Source organism: Pongo abelii, chromosome 11 (assembly GCF_028885655.2).
Source record: "Pongo abelii isolate AG06213 chromosome 11, NHGRI_mPonAbe1-v2.0_pri, whole genome shotgun sequence".
Taxonomy (NCBI): Eukaryota; Metazoa; Chordata; class Mammalia; order Primates; family Hominidae; genus Pongo; species Pongo abelii.
In genome coordinates, this window is record NC_071996.2 from 104286084 (window position 1) to 104309732 (window position 23649).

At 45.5% G+C, this 23649-nt stretch overlaps 2 protein-coding genes across 7 annotated transcripts in view; one reads left to right on the plus strand and one right to left on the minus strand.

The window, feature by feature from the left end:
• HYCC2 (hyccin PI4KA lipid kinase complex subunit 2) overlaps positions 1–23649 on the minus strand; it is a 145624-nt gene that overhangs the window by 95832 nt on the left and 26143 nt on the right. The gene's annotated exons all lie outside the window — the stretch shown is intronic.
• On the plus strand, positions 32–13762 carry NDUFB3 (NADH:ubiquinone oxidoreductase subunit B3). 2 transcript variants are annotated; one of them, XM_009237982.3, is made up of 3 exons: positions 32–584; positions 7147–7276; positions 13543–13762. In XM_009237982.3, the coding sequence occupies exons 2-3, from the start codon at positions 7149–7151 to the stop codon at positions 13697–13699; spliced, it is 285 nt and encodes a 94-aa protein (XP_009236257.1). In that variant the 5' UTR covers positions 32–584; positions 7147–7148; the 3' UTR covers positions 13700–13762. The 2 variants fall into 2 exon arrangements, with proteins under 2 accessions (XP_009236257.1, XP_002812782.1); XM_002812736.4 differs by having other exon boundaries at positions 32–292.

Genomic DNA, 23649 nt, shown 5'->3' on the forward strand with positions numbered 1-23649 from the left:
GTGTGTAAGGATTCCGTCTCCAAGCAAGGAAAACATATTATCTTCCCCGCCCTTCTCTTTTCTACAGTATCTGTTACCTCAGTCAGATTGAGGATGCACATATATGGGGAAAATAATCGACTTCCAGCGTCCCTCATGTAATCTCTACCTGATTCAGGAATCTCTAACCCAGTACCGGAACGTTAAGCGGCTTCTCCGCTTTCCTGCCGTGAGAAACTCGAGGTGACAACCTCCGTTTCCGGTTGGCTCCGGTTGCAGAGTTGAGTGTCCTGAGAGGTCAGATTGCTGTCAGGTAAATTAGGGAGTTGGTGGGAGGCCCGTTGATTAGGATTAAGAGCTAGCCTCTATTCTGGGGAGTGCAGAAAAGGAGAGACTAAATGGAGAATGATGGGAGGCTGGGAGGGAGATCAAAGAACTAGCAGGCGAGAACTAATGAAGTCCTAGTTTACAGTTGGGGTAGGAAGAGGTGGTTGGAGGATTCAGTGAGCATTACTGTAGTTGTTAAATCCAGGTGCTTTTTCCCGCTTCTGCCACACGCAAAATTGTCTTTCGATCGCAAAGGCAGAAGAACAGCATCACTAAAAGTAATAACAGTTCATTTGTTTTTTATTTCGTAATATTCATATAATCACAGTTTTTAATACGAGGAAGTTAAATATATACTTGGTAGTCTTCGGTAAACTAAAATTGCATGTAGTGGAAGTAGCATTATCTTCTTATTTCTTTCTTAGGGGAAGGATACCAGCACATTTTCTTAGAGCCAGCTTCCTTTAGTGGAGGTTGATCTTCATCAGACTTTTAGATTCACTTCAGACACAGATATCTTTTAAAATTTTTGGTTGCATGTTTTTCCTTTATTTAACTAATTTCCTTACTGTTATTATTTGAGCTGCTCTGAAACGGAAATAACCACCATTTTTCAGTCCTCAGCACAATTTAAGTCAATTTTTCTATTTTTATTTTTTATTGTCAAGTATATATACAGAAGGGTGTATAAAACATACATTTAAAAAAATTATAACTAACAGAAGCAGACACTCCTGTAACCACCTCTTAGATTAGAAAATAAAAAAATTGCTAATAACTTAGAACATGCAGTCTTAACAGGGGTGATTTCACATTCCAAGGGGTTGAAAACTGGTGGGGCTGGGGTCGGAATCTTAGTTACTACAATGATTTGTGTCCCTCCAAAGGGCCACAGTATATAAACAGTTATACAGTATATATGTAGTGTTAAATTTTCATGGGTGGGGGGTGTGATTAGGAATAAAATGTCTAGAAAGGTTCCTTACAGGGACAATAGTTAAAAATTGGTTGAAAAACACTGCCTTAGAATCTCCCTGTATGTTTCTGTGATTCCATCTCCTCCACCAAGAGATAACCATTATCCTGACTTGTGCTAAGCACTCACTTGTTTTATTTTAATTTTTCCATCTATGATGAATTCCTAAAAAATGAATTGTTAGGCATTTCAGTCTATATAAATGGGTTCAGATGCATGTGTATTTTTTTCTGACTCACCCCTTGCTCATTATCCATATTTGTGGAGATTCAATCATACTTTTCCATGTAATTTTTTGTTGTATAATATTCTACAGTGTGACTATACCATAATCCCTTCTATTGTTATTGGACATTTGAGTTGTTTACAGTTGGGAGATAGAATAAACAATGTGGCTATAAAGATTCTTTTAAAAATATATTTCTTAGGCTGGGCACGGTGGCTCACGCCTGTAATCCCAACACTTTGGGTGGCCGAGGCAGGCGGATAATGAGGTCCAGAGATCGAGACCATTCTGACCAACATGGTGAAACCCAGTCTCTACTAAAAGTACAAAAAATTAGCCGGGTGTGGTGGTGCATACCTGTAATCCCAGCTACTCGGGAGGCTGAAGCAGGAGAATCACTAGAACCTGGGAGGCGGAGGTTGCAGTGAGCCAAGATTGCACCACCCACTGCACTCCAGCCTGGCAACAGAGTGAGACTCCATCTCAAAAAAAAAAATTTGGTTTTTTTTTTGTTTTGTTTTGTTTTTAGAGACCAGAGTCTTGATATCTCTAAGAAAATATTTTAAATATATTTTTTATATTCCATAAATATAAACCTTTGATCTGTGATTATGTTTATAAGATTTACAGTTGATAAAGTAGATTCATATATCCAAATTGTTCCAAAGACACTTTTATTTATTTATTTTATTTGTATATTTTTTGAGACAGAGTCTCACTCTGTCGCCCAGGCTGGAGTGCAGTCGCGATCTCGGCTCAGTGCAACCTTCACCTCCCAGGTTCAAGTGATTCTTCTGTCTCACCCTCCCTAATAGCTGGAACTACAGGCATGCGCTACCGTGCCCAGCTAATTTTTTTATTTTTAGTAGAGACGGGGTTTTGCCATGTTGGTTAGGCTTTTCTTGAACTCCTGACCTCAGGTGTTCCACCTGCCTCAGCCTCCCAAAGTGCTGGGATTACAGGCGTGAGCCACCGCTCCTGGCCTCCAAAGACACATTAATATTTTCTAATAACGATTTAATCATCTGTTTTGAGATTAAGCTCATTAAAATTAAATTAAAATTCCCAGTTACCAAGTGCACCAGCCACATTTCAAGTGCTAGTGGCTACCATATTGGATGGTGTCTATCTAGAATATATGTACTAGGAGTGGAATTGATGGCCATAAGGTATTTATATTTTCAGCTTTTTTTTTTTTTTTTTTTTTTTTTTTTTGAGATAGACTCTCACTCTGTCACCCAGGCTGGAGTGCGGTGGTGCAATCTCGGCTCACTGCAACCTCCACCTCCTGGGTTCAACTGTTTCTCCTGCCTCAGCCTCCTGAGTAGCTGGGACTACAGGTGTGTGCCACCACACCTGGTTAATTTTTGTATTTTTAGTAGAGACAGGGTTTCCCCACGTTAGCCAGGCTGGTCTCAACTCCTGGCCTCAAGTGATCCGCCTGCCTCGGCCTCCCAAAGTGCTGGGATTACAGGCGTGTGCCACTGTGCCCGGCCATGTTCAGCCTTTGTAGGTCTTGCCAGTTTTTCAGAATGGTTGTGTTTAGTTACATTCTCACCACCTAAGTATGAAAGTAGAAGGCACACACAATGTGTTTTCCTCAGCTCTCACAATCTTGCAAGGTAGGTTTTATCCTCATGTTATATGAAGAAACTGAAGTTCAGGGAAATTAAGTGATTTGCCTTGGATTTTACTTTTACTAGTGCAAAGTAGGGGAATTTCAAGCTCTTACTTTACAGGGTCACGATATCATTGTTTGATTTATGGCTATTTGGAAACAGAAATAAGTTTAAAAAGAAAAATGGGCCAGGTGCCCTGGCTCACGCCTGTAGTCCCAATATCTTAGGAGAGGCCAAGGAGGGAGAAATGCTTGAGGCCAGGAGTTCAACAGCAGCCTGGGCAACGTAGGAAGATCCTGTCTGTAAAAAAAAAAAAGAAAGAGAAAAAAGAAAATGAAAGGCTTCCTAGAGAAAGTGTTTTCACCTTTCTGCTCTTTTTGAAAAGTCATTTAAATGTTATATTTAGCCAGGCACCGTGGCTCATGCTTGTAATCCCAGCACTTTGGGAGACCCACCTGGGCGGATCACAAGGTCAGGAGACCGAGACCATCCTAGCTAACACGGTGAAACCCCGTCTTTACTAAAAAATACAAAAAATTAGCCAGGCGTGGTGGCGGGTGCCTGTAGTCCCAGCTACTCGGGAGGCTGAGGCAGGAGAATTGCTTGAACCTGGGAGGCACAGGTTGCAGTGAGCCAAGATCGTGCCACTGCACTACAGCCTGGGCGACAGAGTGAGACTCTGTCTCAAAAAAAAAAAAAGCAGTTATATTTAGTAAATTCCTATGAAAAGGATACTTCTGAAATAATTAGGTAGAAGAGAAAATACATTGAATGTATTTAAATAAACTTTTATAGGAGAAATTAGGGTATGTATGCTTTCATGTTTTCTTTCAAAGATTTATCTTTCAGATTACTTGTTTAAGCACAGTAGTATTGTAATTTCAAAATAGTCTTTATACCATGGTAATGTTTCAAGTTTTATTTTCAAAAACTATTCTATCAAAATTCTTGACCCTTTGTTTTATACTCTCTTCCAAATACACTGACACTCAGGTTGATATTCTAGAATTGACATTTATCAAAATAAGGGTTTGTCTTGTTTTAAGTGTTTTTAAAATGAAGCCTTATTTTAAAAAAGATTTTTTGAAAACATGGTATGCAGAAGCCAAGGCATTATCATTCTAAATAAACACTTGTAATGGTCTTTGTTCGTAATAAATGTATTCAGTCTCAAAAGTCAGTCTGAAATCTGACACCATTTTTTTCGTTCATTTTATTGAATCTACCAAGTAATAATGGGTTAAATGTTTCATTCAAACATTTAATTTTAGTTTTAACTTGTGTTTAAGTTTTAACTCAACCACAAGTTAAAGTGTTGTAGTTTTAACTTGTGTTTGAGAGTATTGGTTTTCATTTTCATTTTCATTTAAATGTGAAAATCCTCCTGGGTGTGGCTGTAATCCCACTGTAATCCCAGCATTTTGGGAGGCCTATGCCACAGGATCAAGGATCACTTGAGGCCAGGAGTTTGAGACCAGCCTGGACAACATAGGGAGGGTCCATCGCTATAAAACATTTAAAAACTAGTCAGGCGTTGTGCACACTCCAGTCCTAGCTACTCAGGAGGCTGAGGCAGGACAATCACTTAAGCCCAGGAGTTTGAGGCTGCAGTGAGCTATGATCCAGAGCAAGACCCTCTATCTTTAAAAAAAAGTATATATATATATATATATATATATATAATTAAATGTGAAAATCATCAACATAGTGTTTTTTAGTATCTTAACATGTTTACAAATAATAAGTTTTGGTTTTTCACAGTTAGTATATACAATTTTTTTCTCATATCTTGGAACTACTTATTTTTTGAGAGAGCCTCACTCTGTCGCCCAGGCTGGAGTGCAGTGGCACCATCTTGGCTCACTGTAACCTCTGCCTTCTGGGTTCAAGCGATTCTCATCCCTCAGCCTCCCAATAATGTGTCTTTAATATACACTTTCTAATAATTACCTCTCTTTTCTGAGATGCAATGTAAGAAATCCTACCAGGCCAGGCACAGTGGCTCACGCCTGTAATCCCAGCACTTTGGGAGGCCGAGGAGGGCAGATCACCTGACGTCAGGAGTTCAAGACCAGCCTGACCAACATGGGGAAACTCCGTCTCTACTAAAAATACAAAATTAGCCGGGCGTGGTGGCGCATGCCTGTAATCCCAGCCACTCAGGAGGCTGAGGCAGGAGAATCGCTTGAACCCAGGAGGTGGAGGTTGCAGTGAGCCGAGATTGCACACCATTGCACTCCAGCCTGGGCAAAAAGAGCAAAACGCCATCTCAAAAAAAAAAAGAAAAGAAAAGAAATCCTACCTTATTGGGCCTGTTCATAGTTATAAATATGGGCATAATGATAATAATTACTTGATTTTACTTCCGGAAAAGCAGTGATTATAGAATTGCTACTGCTTGCCAAGTAATTAGAAAAATAAAAATTAAAAAAAATAAAAATAAAAGGATTGTTACTGCCAACCTTACACAAATTATAGTATAGTGTTACTAAGCCATACCCCTTTATTTGAATTAGCAATTTAAATGAGGACTGAGCTGGTTTATTTTTATATTATATATTAAAATAACACTAGTAAAACCGAAGTATTTATATAACCATTGAGGACATGTTTTATTTAAGAAAGCAAATTTATTGATTAAAAAGGAGTCCTAAGGTATCTGTTGGCCCAGTTCAGGGATCGGCAAACTGCAGCCTGTGGACCAAATCCAGCCCAGTGCCTATTTTTGTAAGGTCCATGAGCTAAGAATGGTTTTTACAAATGAACATTTGTAATCACTTTGATGCTAAGGATCACTAACTTTGAGCCCCAGTTAAGCAAAATGTTACCCCTCAAAAGGGGAGTTCCATTTTTTTCGTCGGTAGACCTGTATTACAAAAAAAATTGTACTCAGTTACTTACTACATTTTGAATTTTATCAATAAGGTATTTGCGGAAGTGTGTTTTCTTTTCCTGTAAATGTACCTACATAATTGCCTTGATTTTACCTCTTTTACCCACAAAGCCTAAAATATTTACGACCTGCCTCTTTAAAGAAACGTTTCATGTAATCATATATATTTAAAAGCATTGCATTTTAAAAGAATCGTCTAAAGAAAATTTTTAAAACAGGATGTATAACCTTTTTGTTATATATATTTATGCATTATGAAAGGATTCAAAAGGAAAACAATATTGCTTAGAAGTTAGGAGCAGGGGGCCGGGCGCGGTGGCTCATGCCTGTAATCCCAGCACTTTGGGAGGCCAAGGTGGGTGGATCACAAGGTCAGGAGATCGAGACCATCCTGGCTAACATGGTGAAACCCCGTCTCCACTAAAATTACAAAAAATTAGCCAGGCGTGGTGGCGGGCACCTGTAGTCCCAGCTACTCGCCAGGCTGAGGCAGGAGAATGGCGTGAACCCAGGAGGCGGAGCTTGCAGTGAGCCAAGATCGCACCACTGCACTCCAGCCTGAGCGACAGAGCAAGACTCCGTCTCAAAAAATAAGAAGACGAAGAAGTTAGGAGCAGGGTTCTAAAACCAAACTGCAAGGTTCTAATCCCAGCTGTACCATTACTATTTTTGTTAACCTTTGGAAAGTTACTTAACTGCTTGGAGTCTCATTGTCCTCATCTGTAAAATGGGGATACTCATTATTTAAGTTCAAAGAGTTGTTTTATAGGTAATGGAGTTAATACACATAAAGCATTTTAGCATAGTACAACTGGCACATAGAACTCAATAAATGTTTACTATTACTATAATGAAGAAAAGAACCAGATAGTAAGTGGTTATCTCTGAGTGGTGAGATTGCCAATTATTTTTCTTTTTTATATTTTGTGTATGTGTATTTCCTAACTGTGAACGTGGTTGTAGAATAAGACACTTTTATAAAATCCTTTAACTGGAATTTTCAAGTATTTATATTGGCTTTTTTTTTAAATATTAAATGCTTCACCTTAAAACGTAAACAATAAATTTGGGTATTTGATATCTACAATTTGCATATTTCTCACTTGTGTTAATCTTTTCCTTATAGACATGGCCCATGAACATGGACATCATAAAATGGAACTTCCAGATTATAAACAATGGAAGATAGAAGGGACACCATTAGAAACTATCCAGAAGAAGCTGGCTGCAAAAGGGCTAAGGGATCCATGGGGCCGGTAAGATGAATTAAGTAATTTAGATAGAATGTATCCTAGAGAATCAAGTGTCTATGTTGCTTTTCAATGTATTCTCCTTAGAGAATCATGAAAAATGGCTTTTTACTTTAAAGGTTTTTTTTTGGTTTTTGTTTTGTTTTGTTTTTGAGACGGTGTCTTGCTGTGTTGCCAGGCTGGAGTGCAGTGGCGTGATCTCAGCTCACTGCAGCCTCCGCCACTCGGGTTCAAGTGATTCTCTTGCCTCAGCCTCCCAAGCAGCTGGGATTACAGGCACGCGCCACCATGCCCAGCTACTTTTTGTATTTTTAGTAGAGACGGGATTTCACCATGTTGGCCAAGATAGTCTCGATCTCCTGACCTCATGATCCGCCTGCCTCAGCCTCCCGAAGTGCTGGGATTACAGGCATGAGCCACCACGCCTGGCTACTTTAAAAGTTTTTTGTTTGTTTTGAGACAAGGTCTCACTCTGTCACCCAGACTGGAGTGCAGTGGTGTGCTCACAGCAACCTCCATCTCCCAGGCTTAAGCGATCCTCCCACTCCAGCCTCCCTAGTAGCTGGGACTACAGGCATGGGCTACCATGCGCAGCTAATTTTTATATTGTTAGTAGAGACAGGGTTTCGCCATGTTGCCCAGGCTGGTCTCAAACTCCTGAGGTGAAGCGATCTGCCCACCTTGGCCTCCCAAAGTGTTATGATTACAGGCATGAGCCACTACAGCCAGCCACATTAAAATTTTAAAATCGACTTTATTGAGATATCGTTTATATATAGCGAAATTCACCTGTTTTGAGTGTAAGTCCTTTATAGATAAAAGTTCTGTGGTGCTTGCTTCAGAAACATATATACTAAAATTGTAATACAGAGAAGTTAGTATGGCCCTGTGCAAGGACTTAAAACAATTTTTTTTAAGGTTTGCAAATGTTTTTTCTCACAGTGTGGCTTATCTTTTTATTTTCTGAATAATGTCTTTCAGAGAGTTTTAAATTTTGATGAATTCACAATTTAGCAATTTTTAAATTTTACAATGTATCCTTTTTGCACCCTAAGATTATCTTCTATGCTTTCTTCTAGAAGCTTTTATAGTTCTTCTTACATTCTGTGATCTGTTTTGAGTTCATTTTTGTGTCATATGAAGTAAGGATGAAGATTAGTATTTTTACATATGTGCATCCAGTTGCTCCAGCACCATTTATTAAAAAATTATTATACCTCCGTTGAATTACCTTAATAATGTTGTCAAAAATCCATTGAGTGATTTTTGACACTCAATGTGGGTGGTGGCTCGCACCTGTAATTCCAGCACATTGGGAGGCCAAGGCAGGCAGATCGCTTGAGCCCAGGATTTTGAAACCAGCCTAGGCAGTACAGGGAGACTTTGTCTCTACAAAAAAATTTTAAGAATTGCCAGATGTGATGACACACACATGTAGTCCCAGCTACTCAGGAGGCTGAGGTGGGCAGATCACTTGAGCCCAGAATGTCCAGGCGGCAGTGAGCCACGATCTGGCCACTGCACTCCAGCCTGGGCAACAGAGAGAGACCTTCTCAAGAAAATAAAAAAATCAGTTGACTGTATCTATGGGATCTATGTCTGGACTCTACTCTGTTACCCTCATTAATATGTCCACCCTTATGCCAATACCACAGTGTCTTTAAATCACATAGCATAAGATCTCCAACTTTTTTTTTTTTTTTTTTTTTTTTTTTTTTTGAGACAGAGTCTCGCTCTGTCGCCCAGGCTAGAGTGCAGTGGCGCAATCTGGCTCGCTGCCAGCTCCACCTCCCGGGTTCACGCCATTCTCCTGCCTCAGCCTCCGGAATAGCTGGGACTACAGGTGCCTGCCACCATGCCCTGCTAATTTTTTGTATTTTTAGTAGAGACGGGGTTTCACCATGTTAGACAGGATGGTCTGGATCTCCCGACCTCATGATCCACCCACCTCAGCCTCCCAAAGTGCTGGGATTACAGGTGTAAGCCACCGTGCCCGGCCAAGATCTCCAACCTGTAAAAAATTGTTTTAGCTATTCTAGGTCCTTTGCATTTACATATAAACTTTGGAATTAACCTGACAATTTCTATTAAAATCCCTGCTTGGATTTTAATTGGGATCACATTGGATCTGTTTCACATAGATTCACAATGGGAATCTATTTCACATCCACATTGAATCAGATTCCCATCAATTTAGGGGCCAGACATGGTGGCTCACACCTGTAATTCCAGCACTTTGGGAGGCCGAGGCGCGTGGATCACTTAAGGTCAGGTGTTCGAGACCAGCCTGGGCAATATGGTAAACCCTGTCTCTACTAAAAATACAAAAATTAGCCAGGTGTGGTAGCGGGTACCTGTAATCCCAGCTACTCAGGAGGCTGAGACAGGAGAATCACTTGAACCCGGGAGGCGGAAGTTGCAGTGAACCAAGATCATGCCACTGCACTCCAGCCTGGGCAACAGAGTAAGATTCCGTCTTAAAGAAAACAAAAAATTTAGGGATAAGTGATGTCTTAACAATATTAAGTCTTCTAGTCAATGGGCAATTTAGGTCTTGTTCATTTTATCAGCAGTATTTTATTGCTTTATGTACAGGTCTTGCACATATTTTATTAAATTTATACTGAATTAATTATTTATTTTATTATTATTTTTTTTTCTGGGAGACAGAGTCTCACTGTGTCGCCCAGGCTGGAGTGCGGTGGCACGATCTTGGCTTACTGCAACCTTTGCCTCCTGGGTTCAAGCAATTCTCCTGCCTCAGCCTCTTGAGTAGCTGGGATTACAGACGTGCACCACCACGCCCAGCTAATTTTTTTTTTTGAAATGGAGTCTCGCTCTGTCACACAGGCTGGAGTGCAGTGGCACGATCTCCGCTCACTGCAAGCTGCAAGCTCCGCCTCCTGGGTTCATACCATTCTCCTGCCTCAGCCTCTCGAGTAGCTGGGACTACAGGCGCCCACCACTATGCCTGGCTAATTTTTTGTATTTTTTAGTAGAGACGGGGTTTCACCGTGTTAGCCAGAATGGTCTCGATATCCTGACCTCATGATCCGCCCACCTCGGCCTCCCAAAGTGCTGGGATTACAGGCATGAGCCACCGTGCCAGGCCTAATTTTTGTATTTTTTTAGTAGAGATGGGGTTTCACCATGTTGGCCAGGCTGGTCTTGAACTCCTGACCTCAAGTCATCTGCTCGCCTCAGCCCCCCAAAGTGCTAGGATTACAGGTGTGAGCCATCAGGCCTGGCGTTGTTTGTTTGTTTGTTTGTTTGTTTTGGGAGATGGAGTCTCCGTCGCCCAGGATGGAGTGCAATGATGCTGTTTTGGCTCATTGCAGCCTCTACCTCCTGGGCTAAAATCATCCTCCCACCTCAGCCTCCCGAGTAGCTGGAACTACAGGTGCATGCCACCATGCCCAGCTAATTTTTGTGTTTTTTGTTGAGACGAGGTTTTCCTGTATTGTCTAGGCTGGTCTCAAAATCCTGAGCTCACGTGATTTGACCACCTCAGCCTCTCAGAGTGCTGGAATTACGGATCTGAGCTACAGCACCCAGCTCGAATTATTTTAATTTTTGATGCTATTGTAAATAGTATTTTAAAATCTCAACTTCCATTTGTTCATTGCTAATACTTGTAAACGCAGTTGACTTTTATATGTTGATTTTATATCTCGTTACCTTGATAAATTCACTTTTTAGTTCAAGTAGATTTTTTTTACAGATTTCTTAGAATGTTCTTCATAAACAATCATTCTGTCTACAAATACATTGTTACTTCTTCCTTTTCAATCTGTAAACTTTTTATTTCTTTTTCTTGCATTTTTGTACTGGCTAACACCACTACTATAATGTTGAATGAAAGTGGTGGACGTCCTTGCCTTATTCCCAACTGGGAGAAAACATTGAGTGGGTCACCACTTAGTATGATGTTTCTTACAGTGATCTCCTAGGTACCTTTAATCAAGATGAGGAATTTCTCTCTATTTCTAGATTACTAAGTGTTTCATTGTTTATTATTTCTTTTTTTTTTTTTGAGACAAGAGTTTTGCTCTTGTTGCCCAGGCTGGAGTGCAATGGCGAGATCTTGGCTCACCGCAACCTCTGCCTACCAGGTTCAAGCGATTCTCCTGCCTCTGCCTCCCGAGTAGCTGGGATTACAGGCATGTGCCACCATACCCGGCTAATTTTGTTTTTTTAGTAGAGACTAAAACGTTGGCCAGGCTGGTCTCAAGCTCCCGACCTCAGGTGATCCACATGCCTCGACCTCCCAAAGTGCTGGGATTACAGGCGTGAGCCACCGTGCCCATCCTGTTATTACCATTAATGGATATTGGATTTTGTTAAATGCTTTTTCTGCATCTGTTGAGATGTTCATAGTTTTTCCTTTTTATTCTGTTAATATGGCGAATTACTTCTATTAATTTTCAAATATAAGCCAATCTTGCATTCCTGGAGTGAACCCTACTTTATTATGATGTATTACCATTTTTATATGCTGCTGGATTCAATTTTTTTAAATTTTGTTAAGAATATTTGCGCCAGGTGTGGTGGCTCATGCCTGTAATCCCAGCACTTTGGGAAGCCAAGGCAGGCGGATCACTTGAGGCTGGAAGTTTGAGACCAGCCTGGCCAACATGGCAAAACCCTGTCTCTACTAAAATTACAAAAATTGGCCTGGCGCGGTGGCTCATGCCTGTAATCCCAGCACTTTGGGAGGCCAAGGCGGGCGGATCACGAGGTCAGGAGTTCGAGACCAGCCTGTCCAATACGGTGAAACCCTGTCTCTACTAAAAAAAAAAAAAAAATACGGCCGAGTGGGGTGGCTCATGCCTGTAATCCTAGCACTTTGGGAGGCCGAGGTGGGCGAATCACAAGGTCAGGAGTTCGAGACCAGTCTGGCCAACATAGTGAAACCCCGTCTCTACTAAAAATACAAAAAATTAGCTGGATATGGTGGTGTGCGCCTATAATCCCAGCTACTAGGGAGGCTGAGGCAGGAGAATCCCGTGAACCCAGGAGGTGAAGGTTTCAGTTAGCCGAGATCGCGCCATCGCACTCCAGCCCAGGCGACAGTGCGGGGCGACAGTGCGAGACTCCATCTCAAAAAAAAAAAAAAAATGCAAAAATTAGTCGGACATGGTGGCAGGCACCTATAATCCCAGCTACTCAGGAGGCTGAGGCAGAGAATTGCTTGAACCTGGGAGGCGGAGGTTGCAGTAAGCTGAGATCACGCCACTGCACTCCAGCCTGGGCAACAGAGTGAGACTCTGTCATAAATAAATAAACAAACAAACAAAAATTAGCAGGGCATGGTGGTGCGTGCCTGTAATCCCAGCTACTCGGGAGGCTGAGGTGGGAGAATCACTTGAATCCAGGAGGTGGAGGTTGCAGTGAGCTGAGATTGTGCCACTGCTCTCTAGCCTCAGTGACAGAGCAAGACTCCGTCCCCCCCACCAAAAAAAGAATATTTGCATCTATGTTCATGAGGGATATTATTCTTTAGCTGCTTTTCTTCTAACATCTTTGTCTGGTTTTGGTATCTCAGTTAGATTTAATTAGCTCTCGTATTTCCTAAGTCATATTTCTAGAGTTAAATAGTTTTTGTTTTTCATAACATGATTTTTTCATTGGCTTGCCCTTATCAGACCAGAGCAGTGTATCAATCTTCCAAAATTTAGGCTGCTATGGTAGGGAGAAGCGGAGATCCTTTTGAATAGTAACAATAATGTCAAGTGTTACATACTCCATACTCCTCTGCCAAAGTATATCATGCATGAGCCTGTTTAGTCTTTATGATATTATAAAGTAGATAATAATTATCATTGAATAGAACAGGAAGCAGACCATGACAGGCTAAGTATCTTGCCCAGCCTACAAGATTGTGAATCTAATATAAGTGGCATACCAAAGATGAATACCAAGTCTCTAACTTCATCTTTCCGTGATGTTGTAATGACTAGTGTGGGCAGAGTCCATCTGACCTGTGACAGATAAGCTGACGTGAATCTTGCATTTGAGGGTTCTGTAAAATCCTGAGGCATATGACTATTAAATGTGAAACCATCAAGTGTTTATTCTTCTATTTTATATGTGAAACTTGGGCATATACTTAATTATCCTATGCCACAGAAAGATTCCTATTGCGATTCACTTAAATGATCTTCTGTAGGGTAGCATTTAAGTCAGTTAGAAAGATGAAAATTAAATGTCTTCAACGTACATACACACAAGTTGTGTATGATTATAATTTTTTCTTTTTTTTTTTTTTCTAGCAATGAAGCTTGGAGATACATGGGCGGCTTTACAAAGAGTGTTTCCTTTTTTGATGTATTCTTTAAAGGATTCAAATGGGGATTTGCTGCATTTGTGGTAGCTGTAGGAGCTGAATATTACCTGAAGTCCCTGAATAAAGATAAGAAGCATCACTGAAGATAATACCTGGAAGTATCATAGTGGTTTCTTAACTCTCCAAAATAAAATTTCTTCACTGTAGCCTACTCGTCTGGTTTGTCCCTTACAGAATATTAGTAAGATTTAATAAAGTAAAGTAAAATATATATATATGCCAATCTATTTTTGTCATTCTTAAAAAAAAAAAAAAGTGTCTCAAGCCGTATCAGATTTGGTTTAGAATACATAGGGGGTTGGAGAACAGCAGTAGTGCATTCTGCATATAGCAGGCAGGCATCATATAGTTGGCTGAGCAAATGGACATGTTCTAAGAAGTTTTTTTTAATCTTTTTTTTTTTTTTTTAAGTAGTCCTGACCTAGCTGGCACTAACAAGTGTTTAAATGGGAGTTGGCTTTGCTGTTTTTTTTTTGAGATGGAGTCTCGCTCTGTCGCCCAGGCTGGAGTACAGTGGCGTGATCTCAGCTTACTGCAAGCTCTGCCTTCCGGGTTCACACCATTCTGCCTCAGCCTCCCAAGTAGCTGGGACTACAGGCGCCCACCACCACGCCCAGCTAATTTTGTTTTTGTATTTTCAGTAGAGACAGGGTTTCACCGTGTTAGTCAGGATGGTCTCAATCTCCTGACCTCGTGATCCACCCACCTCAGCCTCCCAAAGTGCTGGGATTACAGGTGTGAGCCACCGCGCCCGGCTGGCCTTGCTGCTTTTATCATCCTCTTCAGATGGTTTAGAGGAACCCCGATTCTGCTGTAAATACTCACTGCCCTTTTCTGGTTGACACATCCATGTATCATGTTCATTTTTCTTAATTGTGGTATTTTGTGGTATTTTCTACTCTTGCTTAGTCCTCTTAGTCCTTAGTCCTCATTGCTCTTATGTCATGAAAAACCTTACTTTTTTTCTTCTTTTTTTTGTTTTTTGAGATAGGGTTTTGCTCTGTCACCCAGACTGGAGTGCAGTGGGAGAGTGATCTTGGCTCCCTGCAGCCTCAGCCTCCCTGGGCTCAAGGGATCCTTCCACCACACCAGGCTATCTTTTTGTATTTTTAGTAGAGATGGGGTTTCGCCTTGTTGCCCAAGCTGGTCTCAAACTCCTGGGCTCAAATGATCTACTTACCTTGGCCTCCCAAAGTGCTGGGATTACAGGCATGACCCACCGCGGCTGACCTTTTTCTGTATTTCTAACAATAAACTAGACATTCTCCTAACATCATTGACTTTTTAAAATTTAATTATATCCCTAATTAAAAATTTGGTCAGGTACAGTGGCTCATGCCTGTAATCCCAACACTTTGGGAGGCCGAGGTGGGCAGATCACTTGAGCTCAGGAGTTGGAGACCAGCCTGGCCAACATGGTGAAACCCCAACTCTACTAAAAAAACAAAAATTAGCCAGACATGGTGGCAGGCACCTGTAATCCCAAGTACTTGGGAGGCTGAGGCAGGAGCATCACTTGATCCTAGTAGGCAGAGGTTCCAGTGAGCCAAGATCACGCTATTGCACTCCAGCCTGGGTGACAGAGCAAGACTCTGTCTCCAAAAAAACAAACAAAAAAAATAGATGTAACACTCATTGAGGAGGGGTGATAATTTTGTTTAAATAATGAAACAGAAAATCCCAAGGTGAATTTTTTTTCTTTTTTTTTTTTGGTTTGAGAATGAGTCTTCCTCCCAGCCTAGAGGGGTGGGCAGTGGCACAATCTCAGCTCACTACAACCTCTAACTCCTGGGTTCAAGTGATTCTCCTGCCTCAGCCTGCCAGGTAGTTGGGATTTCAGGCACCCACCACCACGCCCAGCAAATTTTTGTATTTTTAGTAGAAACAGGTTTTGTCATGTTGGCCAGGCTAGTCTTGAACTCCTGACCTCATGTGATCCACCTGCCTTGGCCTCCCAAAGTGCTGGGATTACAGGTGTGAGCCACCACACCCAAGGTGACTTTTTCTCATAAATTGTTTTTAAATGTAAAGCAATGCTAAAGTGAAATGAATTTCTAATAAACTGATAGTGGTAAATAGAATATGGTAATATGAAACATAAAAAAGACTCCATGCAAAAAAAGGAAAGTGTTTATTTTTTAATTTAGATAAAATTTAATACATACTTTCTTCTCTGTGTTTTGTTTGTTTGTTGAGATAGGGTCTCACTCTGTTGCCCAGGATGGAGTGCAGTAGCCCGATCGCAGCTTACTGCAACCTCCGCCTCCCAGGCTCAAGCAATCCTCCCACCTCAGCCTCTCAAGTAGCTGGGACTACAGGCGAGTGCCACCACAGCCAGCTAATTTTTTGTATTTTTGGTAAAGACTGGATTTCGCCATGTTGCCCAGGCTGTCTCAAACTCCTGAGCTCAAGTGATCCACCTGTCTCAGCCTCTCAAAGTGCTGGGATTACAGGTGTGAGCCACCACGCCCCGCCTGTCTTGTTTTTGTTTTTGGAATTTATAGTCTCTATCTTCTGGCAGGATACCAGAAGCAAAAGGAAAGAGTTTAAAAGGAAAAAGATCAATGGGACAAATAGAAATAGCAAGATGATAGATTTAAATTAACCATATTGATAATTATATTAAATGTAAATTGCCTAAAGTTTAAACTCTGAAACATTTCTTTTTTTTTTTTTTTTTTTTTGAGACGGAGTCTTGCTCTGTCACCCAGGCTGGAGTGCAGTGGTTAGATCTCAGCTCACTGCAACCTCCACCTCCCAAGTTCAAGCAATTCTTCTGTTTCAGCCTCCTGAGTAGCTGTGATTACAGGCACTTGCCACCTGCCCAGCTAATTTTTGTATTTTTAGTAGAGACGGGGTTTCACCATGTTGGCCAGGCTGGTCTCAAACTCCTGACCTCAGATGATCCACCCACCTCGGCCTCCCAAAGTGCTGGATTACAGGCGTGAGCCACTGCACCCAGCCCACTCTAAAACATTTCAATTAAAAGAGATGGCCAGGCACAGTGGCTCAGGCCTGTAATCCCAGCACTTTGGGAGGCCCAGGTGGGCGGATTACTTGAGCTCAGGAATTCAAAACCAGACCAGACAACATGGCAAAAACCTGTCTCTACAAACAATACAAAAATTATACGGGTGTGGTGGTGCACGCCTGTGGTCCCAGCTACTTGAGAGGCTGAGGTGGGAGGATGGCATGAGCCCAGGAAGCAGAGGTTGCAGTGATCCAAGATAATGCCACTGCACTACAGCCTGGGAGATAGCCTAACCCTGTCTCATAAATGAATGAATGAATGACAGAAATAATCAACTTCGGCAAAAAACAAGACCCATCTATAAACTGCCCATATGAAAACCCCAGTGAAAAGAATGTTGAAATATATTAATATCAAACTAGATTTTAGAATGAAGAACATTACTTGTGAGAGAGACATTTCATAATAATGAAGGGGTCAGTTCATTAAGAGGAACTAAGAAATCTTAAGTGTTTATGCACAGAGCTTCAAAATATGTAAAGCAAAAACAAAGAAAACTTAGAGACCAAACAAAATTATGATATGTGTGGAGATTTCTAACACTTCTTTCTCAGTAATTGATAGAAAATTAAAAATAGGCAAGGTGTGGTCGCCCACATCTGTAATCCCAGCACTTTGGGAGGCCGAGGTGGGAGGATCACTTGAGCTCGGGAATTCAAGACCAGCCCAGGCAACAGGACAAGACTCTGTCTCTAAAAAACAAAAAAAGTTAAAAAAAAATTAGCCAGGTGTGATGGCGTGCACCTGTAGTCCCAGCTACTCAGGAAGCTGAGGGAGGAGGATTGCTTGAGCCCAGGAGGTCGAGGCTAGAGGGACCTGTGATCATGCCACTGCACTCCATCCAGCCTGGGCAACAGAGTGAGGGCCTGTCTCAAAAACAATAATTTTAAAAAATTTAAAAATTATGAATCACTCACTTGCTAACAAAACCCAGGGAATGTACAAGACTGTCTCTTGGGGTAAAAGGAGAAAGTATTTAAACCTGTTTTTATTTCCATGTTTTTTTTTTTTTTTTTTAAATTTATGAAGTATTTATTGATCATTCTTGGGTGTTTCTCGGAGAGGGGGATATGGGAGGGTCATAGGATAATAGTGGAGAGAAGGTCAGGAGATAAACACATGAACAAAGGTCTCTGGTTTTCCTAGGCAGAGGTCCCTGCGGCCTTCTGCAGTGTTTGTGTCCCTGGGTACTTGAGATTAGGGAGTGGTGATGACTCTTAAAGAGCATGCTGCCTTCAAGCATCTGTTTAACAAAGCACATCTTGCACCGCCCTTAATCCATTTAACCCTGAGTTGACACAGCATATGTTTCAGAGAGCACGGGGCTGGGGGAAAGGCCATAGATCAACAGCATCCCAAGGCAGAAGAATTTCTCCTAGTCAGAACAAAATGGAGTCTCCTATGCCCACCTCTTTCTACACAGACACAGCAACAATCCGATCTCTCCTTCCTTTCCCCACACTTCCCCCACCTTCCTTTCAACAAAACCGCCATCGTCCTCATGGCCCGCTCCCGATGGTCGCTGTCTCTTCGGAGCTGTTGGGTACACCTCCCAGACAGGGCGGCCGGGCAGAGGCGCTCCTCACCTCCCAGACAGGGCGGCTGGGCAGAGACGCTCCTCACCTCCCAGACGGGGCGGCCGAGCAGAGGCGCTCCTCACATCCCAGACGGGGCGGCCGGGCAGAGGTCCTCCTCACTTCCCAGACGGGGCGGCCGGGCAGAGGTGCTCCTCACTTCCCAGACGGGGCGGCCGGGCAGAGGCGCTCCTCGCTTCCCAGACGGGGCCGCCCGGGCAGAGGCGCTCCTCGCTTCCCAGACAGGGCGGCCGAGCAGAGGTGCTCCTCACTTCCCAGACTGGGCGGCCGGGCAGAGGCGCTCCTCACCTCCTAGACGGGGTGGCCAGGCAGAGGCGCTCCTCACTTCCCAGACGGTGTGGCGGCTGGGCAGAGGCACTCCTCCCTTCCCAGATGGGGCAGCCAGGCAGAGGCGCTCCTCACTTCCCAGAGGGGGCGGCCGGGCAGAGGTGCTCCTCACTTCCTCCCAGACGGGGTGGCGGCCGGGCAGAGGCACTCCTTACCTCCCAGACGGGGCGGCCGGGCAGAGGTGCTCCTCATCTCCCAGACGGGGCAGCCGGGCAGAGGTGCTCCTCACTTCCTCCCAGACGGGGTGATGGCCGGGCAGAGGCACTCCTCACCTCCCAGACAGGGCGGCCGGGCAGAGGCGCTCCTCACCTCCCAGACGGAGTGGCCAGGCAGAGGAGCTCCTCACTTCCCATATGGGGTGGCGGCCGGGCAGAGGCGCTCCTCACTTCCCAGATGGGGCAGCCGGGCAGAGGCGCTCCTCACTTCCTCCCAGACGGGGTGGTGGCCAGGCAGAGGCGCTCCTCACCTCCCAGACGGGGCGGCCGGGCAGAGGTGCTCCTCATCTCCCAGACGGGGCGGCCGGGCAGAGGTGCTCCTCATCTCCCAGACGGGGCGGCCGGGCAGAGGTGCTCCTCATCTCCCAGACGGGGCGGCCGGGCAGAGGTGCTCCTCACTTCCTCCCAGACGGGGTGACGGCCGGGCAGAGGCACTCCTCACCTCCCAGACGGAGTGGTCAGGCAGAGGCGCTGCTCACTTCCCATATGGGGTGGCGGCCGGGCAGAGGCGCTCCTCACTTCCCAGATGGGGCAGCCGGGCAGAGGCGCTCCTCACTTCCTCCCAGACGGGGTGGCGGCCAGGCAGAGGCGCTCCTCACCTCCCAGACGGGGCGGCCGGGCAGAGGTGCTCCTCATCTCCCAGACGGGGCAGCCGGGCATAGGTGCTCCTCACTTCCTCCCAGACGGGGTGGCAGCCAGGCAGAGGCACTCCTCACCTCCCAGACGGGGCGGCCGGGCAGAGGCGCTCCTCACTTCCCATACGGGGTGGCGGCCGGGCAGAGGCGCTCCTCACTTCCTCCCAGACGGGGTGGCGGCCAGGCAGAGGCGCTCCTCACTTCCCAGACGGGGTGGCCGGGCAGAGGCGCTCCTCACTTCCCAGACGGGGTGGCCAGGCAGAGGCACTCCTCACCTCCCAGACGGGGCGGCCGGGCAGAGGCGCTCCTCACTTCCCATACGGGGTGGCAGCCGGGCAGAGGCGCTCCTCACTTCCCAGACGGGGCAGCCGGGCAGAGGCGCTCCTCACTTCCTCCCAGACGGGGTGGCGGCCGGGCAGAGGTGCTCCTCACTTCCCAGACGGGGCGGCCGGGCAGAGGTGCTCCTCACTTCCTCCCAGACGGGGTGGCGGCCGGGCAGAGGCGCTCCTCACCTCCCAGACGGGGTGGCCGGGCAGAGGCGCTCCTCCCTTCCCAGACGGAGTGGCCAGGCAGAGGCGCTCCTCACCTCCCAGAGTGGGCGGCCAGGCAGAGGCGCTCCTCACTTCCCAGAGTGGGCGGCCGGGCAGAGGCGCTCCTCACTTCCCAGAGTGGGCGGCCGGGCAGAGGCGCTCCTCACTTCCCATAGGGGGTGGCAGCCGGGTAGAGGCGCTCCTCACTTCCCAGATGGGGCAGCTGGGCAGAGGTGCTCCCCACTTCCTCCCAGACGGGGTGGCGGCCAGGCAGAGGCGCTCCTCACCTCCCAGACAGGGCGGCCGGGCAGAGGCACTCCTCACCTCCCAGACGGGGCGGCCGGGCAGAGGCACTCCTCACCTCCCAGACGGGGCGGCTGGGCAGAGGCGCTCCTCACCTCCCAGAAGGGGCGGCTGGGCAGAGGCGCTCCTCACTTCCCATATGGGGTGGCAGCCGGGCAGAGGCGCTCCTCACTTCCCAGACGGGGTGGCGGCCAGGCAGAGGTGCTCCTCACTTCCCAGATGGGGCAACCGGGCAGAGGCGCTCCTCACTTCCTCCCAGAGGGGGTGGCGGCCAGGCAGAGGCGCTCCTCACCTCCCAGACGGGGCGGCCGGGCAGAGGTGCTCCTCATCTCCCAGACGGGGCAGCCGGGCAGAAGCGCTCCTCACTTCCTCCCAGACGGGGTGGCAGCCGGGCAGAGGCGCTCCTCACATCCCAGACGATGGGCGGCCGGGCAGAGGCGCTCCTCACTTCCCAGATAGGGCGGCCGGGCAGAGGGGCTCCTCACATCCCAGACGATGGGCGGCCAGGCAGAGATGCTCCTCACTTCCTAGACGGGGTGGCGGCGGGGCAGAGGCTGTAATCTTAGCACTTTAAGAGGCCAAGGCAGGAGGCTGGTAGGTGGAGGTTGCAGCGAGCCGAGATCACACCACTGCACTCCAGCCTGAGCACCATTGAGCATTGAGTTAGCGAGACTCCGTCTGCAATCCCAGCACCTCGGGAGGCCGAGGCGGGCAGATCACTCGAGGCCAGGAGCTGGAGACCAGCCCAGTCAACACGGCGAAACCCCCTGTCCACCAAAAATACAAAAACCAGTCAGGCGTGGCGGCGCGCGCCTGCAATCCCAGGCACTCGGCAGGCCGAGGCAGGAGAGTCACAGGAGCCCGAGGCAGGGAGGTTGCAGCGAGCCGAGATCATGGCAGTACAGTCCAGCTTCGATAACAGCGGGAGACCGAAAAAAGAAGGAGAGGGAGACCGAAGAAAGGGGAGGGGGAGGGAGAGGGAGAGGGAGAGGGAGAGGGAGAGGGAGAGGGAGAGCTATTTCCATGTTTAATGAAAATGAATTGGTGGCCGGGCACGGTGGCTCACGCCTGTAATCCCCGCACTTTGGGAGGCTGAGGCAGGCAGATCACGAGGTCAGGAGATCAAGACCATCCTGGTCAACATGATGAAACCCTATCTCTACTAAAAATAAAAATTAAAAAAAAAAATTAGCTTGGCGTGGTGGTTTGCCCCTGTAGTCCCAGATACTCGGGAGGCTGAGCCAGAAGAATCGCTTGAACCCAGGAGGTAGAGGTTGCAGTGAGCCGAGATTGCACCACTGCACTCCAGCCTGGTGATAAAGCGAGCCTCCGTCTCAAAAAAAAAAAAAAATTAAATGTTGTTAATGTTTAATAGATTCACAGTGAAGTTTGCTCTCACATGGCGAATACCAAAGCAGTCACACAGAATTAGTGGTAAGTTATCCTGAAGTGAAAGTAAGAGTTCTACCCTCCAAAGGAAAGAACAAAAGGAGTTTTCAGCAGATTGCCATAGACTGTACTTTATATATCCTCAGTTTTGGAATTTATTATCTACTAATTATTGTTTTCTTGTTTTTCATTTTTTGTGGTTTTTTTCTTGGGTTTTTTTTTTTTTTTTTTTTTTTTTGAGATGGAGTCTTGCTCTGTCACCCAGACTGGAGGGCAGTGGCATGATCTTGGCTCACTGCAACCTCTGCCTCCCGGGTTCAAGAGATTCTCCTGCCTCAGCCTCCCAAGTAGCTGGGATTACAGGCACAAGCCACCATGCCCACCTAATTTTTTGTATTTTTACCATGTTGTGTTTCACTATGTTGGCCAGGCTGGTCTCGCACTCCTGGCCTCACATGTGTTTCACCATGTTGGCCAGGCTGGTCTCGAACTCCCGGCCTCAAATGTTCCACTCGCCTCAACTTCCCAAAGTGCTGGGATTACAGGCATGAGCCACTGCGCCCCACTTTTTTGTGGGTTTTTTTGAGACGGGATCTCACTGTGTTACCCAGGCTGGGTGCAGTGGTGCAAGCACAGCTCACTGCAGCCTGGACCTCCTGGGATCAAGTGATCCTCTTGCAGCCTCATAAGTAGCTGGGACTGCAGGCACATACCACCACACCCAGCTAATTTTTTTATTTTTGTAGAGACAGGGAGCTCACCATGTTACCCAAGCTGGTCTCAAATTCCTGGGCTCAAGGAATCCTCCCACCTTGACCTCCCACAGTACTGAGATTAGAGGTGTGAACCACTGCACCCAGCCTTGTCTACTAGTTTTAACTAAACCTTCATGAAGTAGATAAGTGGCTTAAAAAGATTTTTTTACAAAGAAACTGCTGATTGAAGCTAATACTAATAACCCAACAACAAGCAAACAAGAATAAAATAGAAGAGCTATGAACTCTGTCAGCAACATTATCAGTAAATAGGATGATCTAATCACGAGAAGAGTCAACCAAAAAAAAAGAAGATTGAAATAAGGACCTGAAGCCCAGGCACAGTGGCTCATGCCTGTAATCCTAGCACTTTGGGAGGCCAAGGTGGGCAGATTGCCTCAGCTCAAGAGTTCGAGACCAGCCTGGGCAACACGGTGAAACCCTGTTTCTACTAAAATGCAAAACAAATCAGCCAGGCGTGGTGGCATGTGCCTGTAGTCCCAGCTACTCGGGAGGCTGAGGCAGGAGAATTGCTTGAATCCGGGAGGCGGAGGTTGCAGTGAGCCGAGATCGCACTACTGCACTCCAACCTGGATGACAGAGCGAGATTCCGTCTCTAAAAAATAAAAAAATAAAAATAAAAAAATAAGGACCTGAACCCACTATCAGAACAATGAACCTTGTCCTAACAGTGTACTGATCTGTTAACTAATGATAGCGTGTAGTCACCATGATTAGTAGGACATTTAAAAATGTTTAATCTTTGTCTTACCTTTCGTTTCCATATTTGTGTACTTTTGTGTATTTTCTATTTTGTTGTTGTTGTTTTTTGAGTCAGAGTCTTGCTCTGTTGCCCAGGCTGGAGTGCAATGGTGCGATCTCGGCTCACTGCAACCTCTGCCTCTCGTGTTCAAGTGATTCTCCTGCCTCAGACTCCCAAGTAGCTGGGATTACAGGCATGTACCACCATGCCTGGCTAATTTTTTGTATTTTTTTTTTTAGTAGAGATGGGTTGGGGTCTTGCTATGTTGCCCAGGCTGGTCTCAAACTCCTGACCTCAAGCAATCCTCCTGCCTTGGCCTCCCAAAGTGCTGGGATTACGGGCATGAGCCACCGTGCCCAGCCTATTTGTGTATTTTCAATGTACATATATGGTAACATTTACATGTAACAAAATGTTACATCACAGGTTGGGATTTACTGTAATTTTTACTCACAATATTCAGTTATTTAAAAATAGCAGCTGGGGCCAG

What these genes read in the sequence shown, in the direction of transcription:
- NDUFB3 (XM_009237982.3), top strand. Translation starts at nt 7,149, where the DNA reads ATGGCCCATGAACATGGACATCATAAAATGGAACTTCCAGATTATAAA. An exon ending in CTAAGGGATCCATGGGGCCG is followed by an intron (nt 7,277 to 13,542) that starts GTAAGATGAATT and finishes TTTTTTTTCTAG; the next exon opens with CAATGAAGCTTGGAGATACA.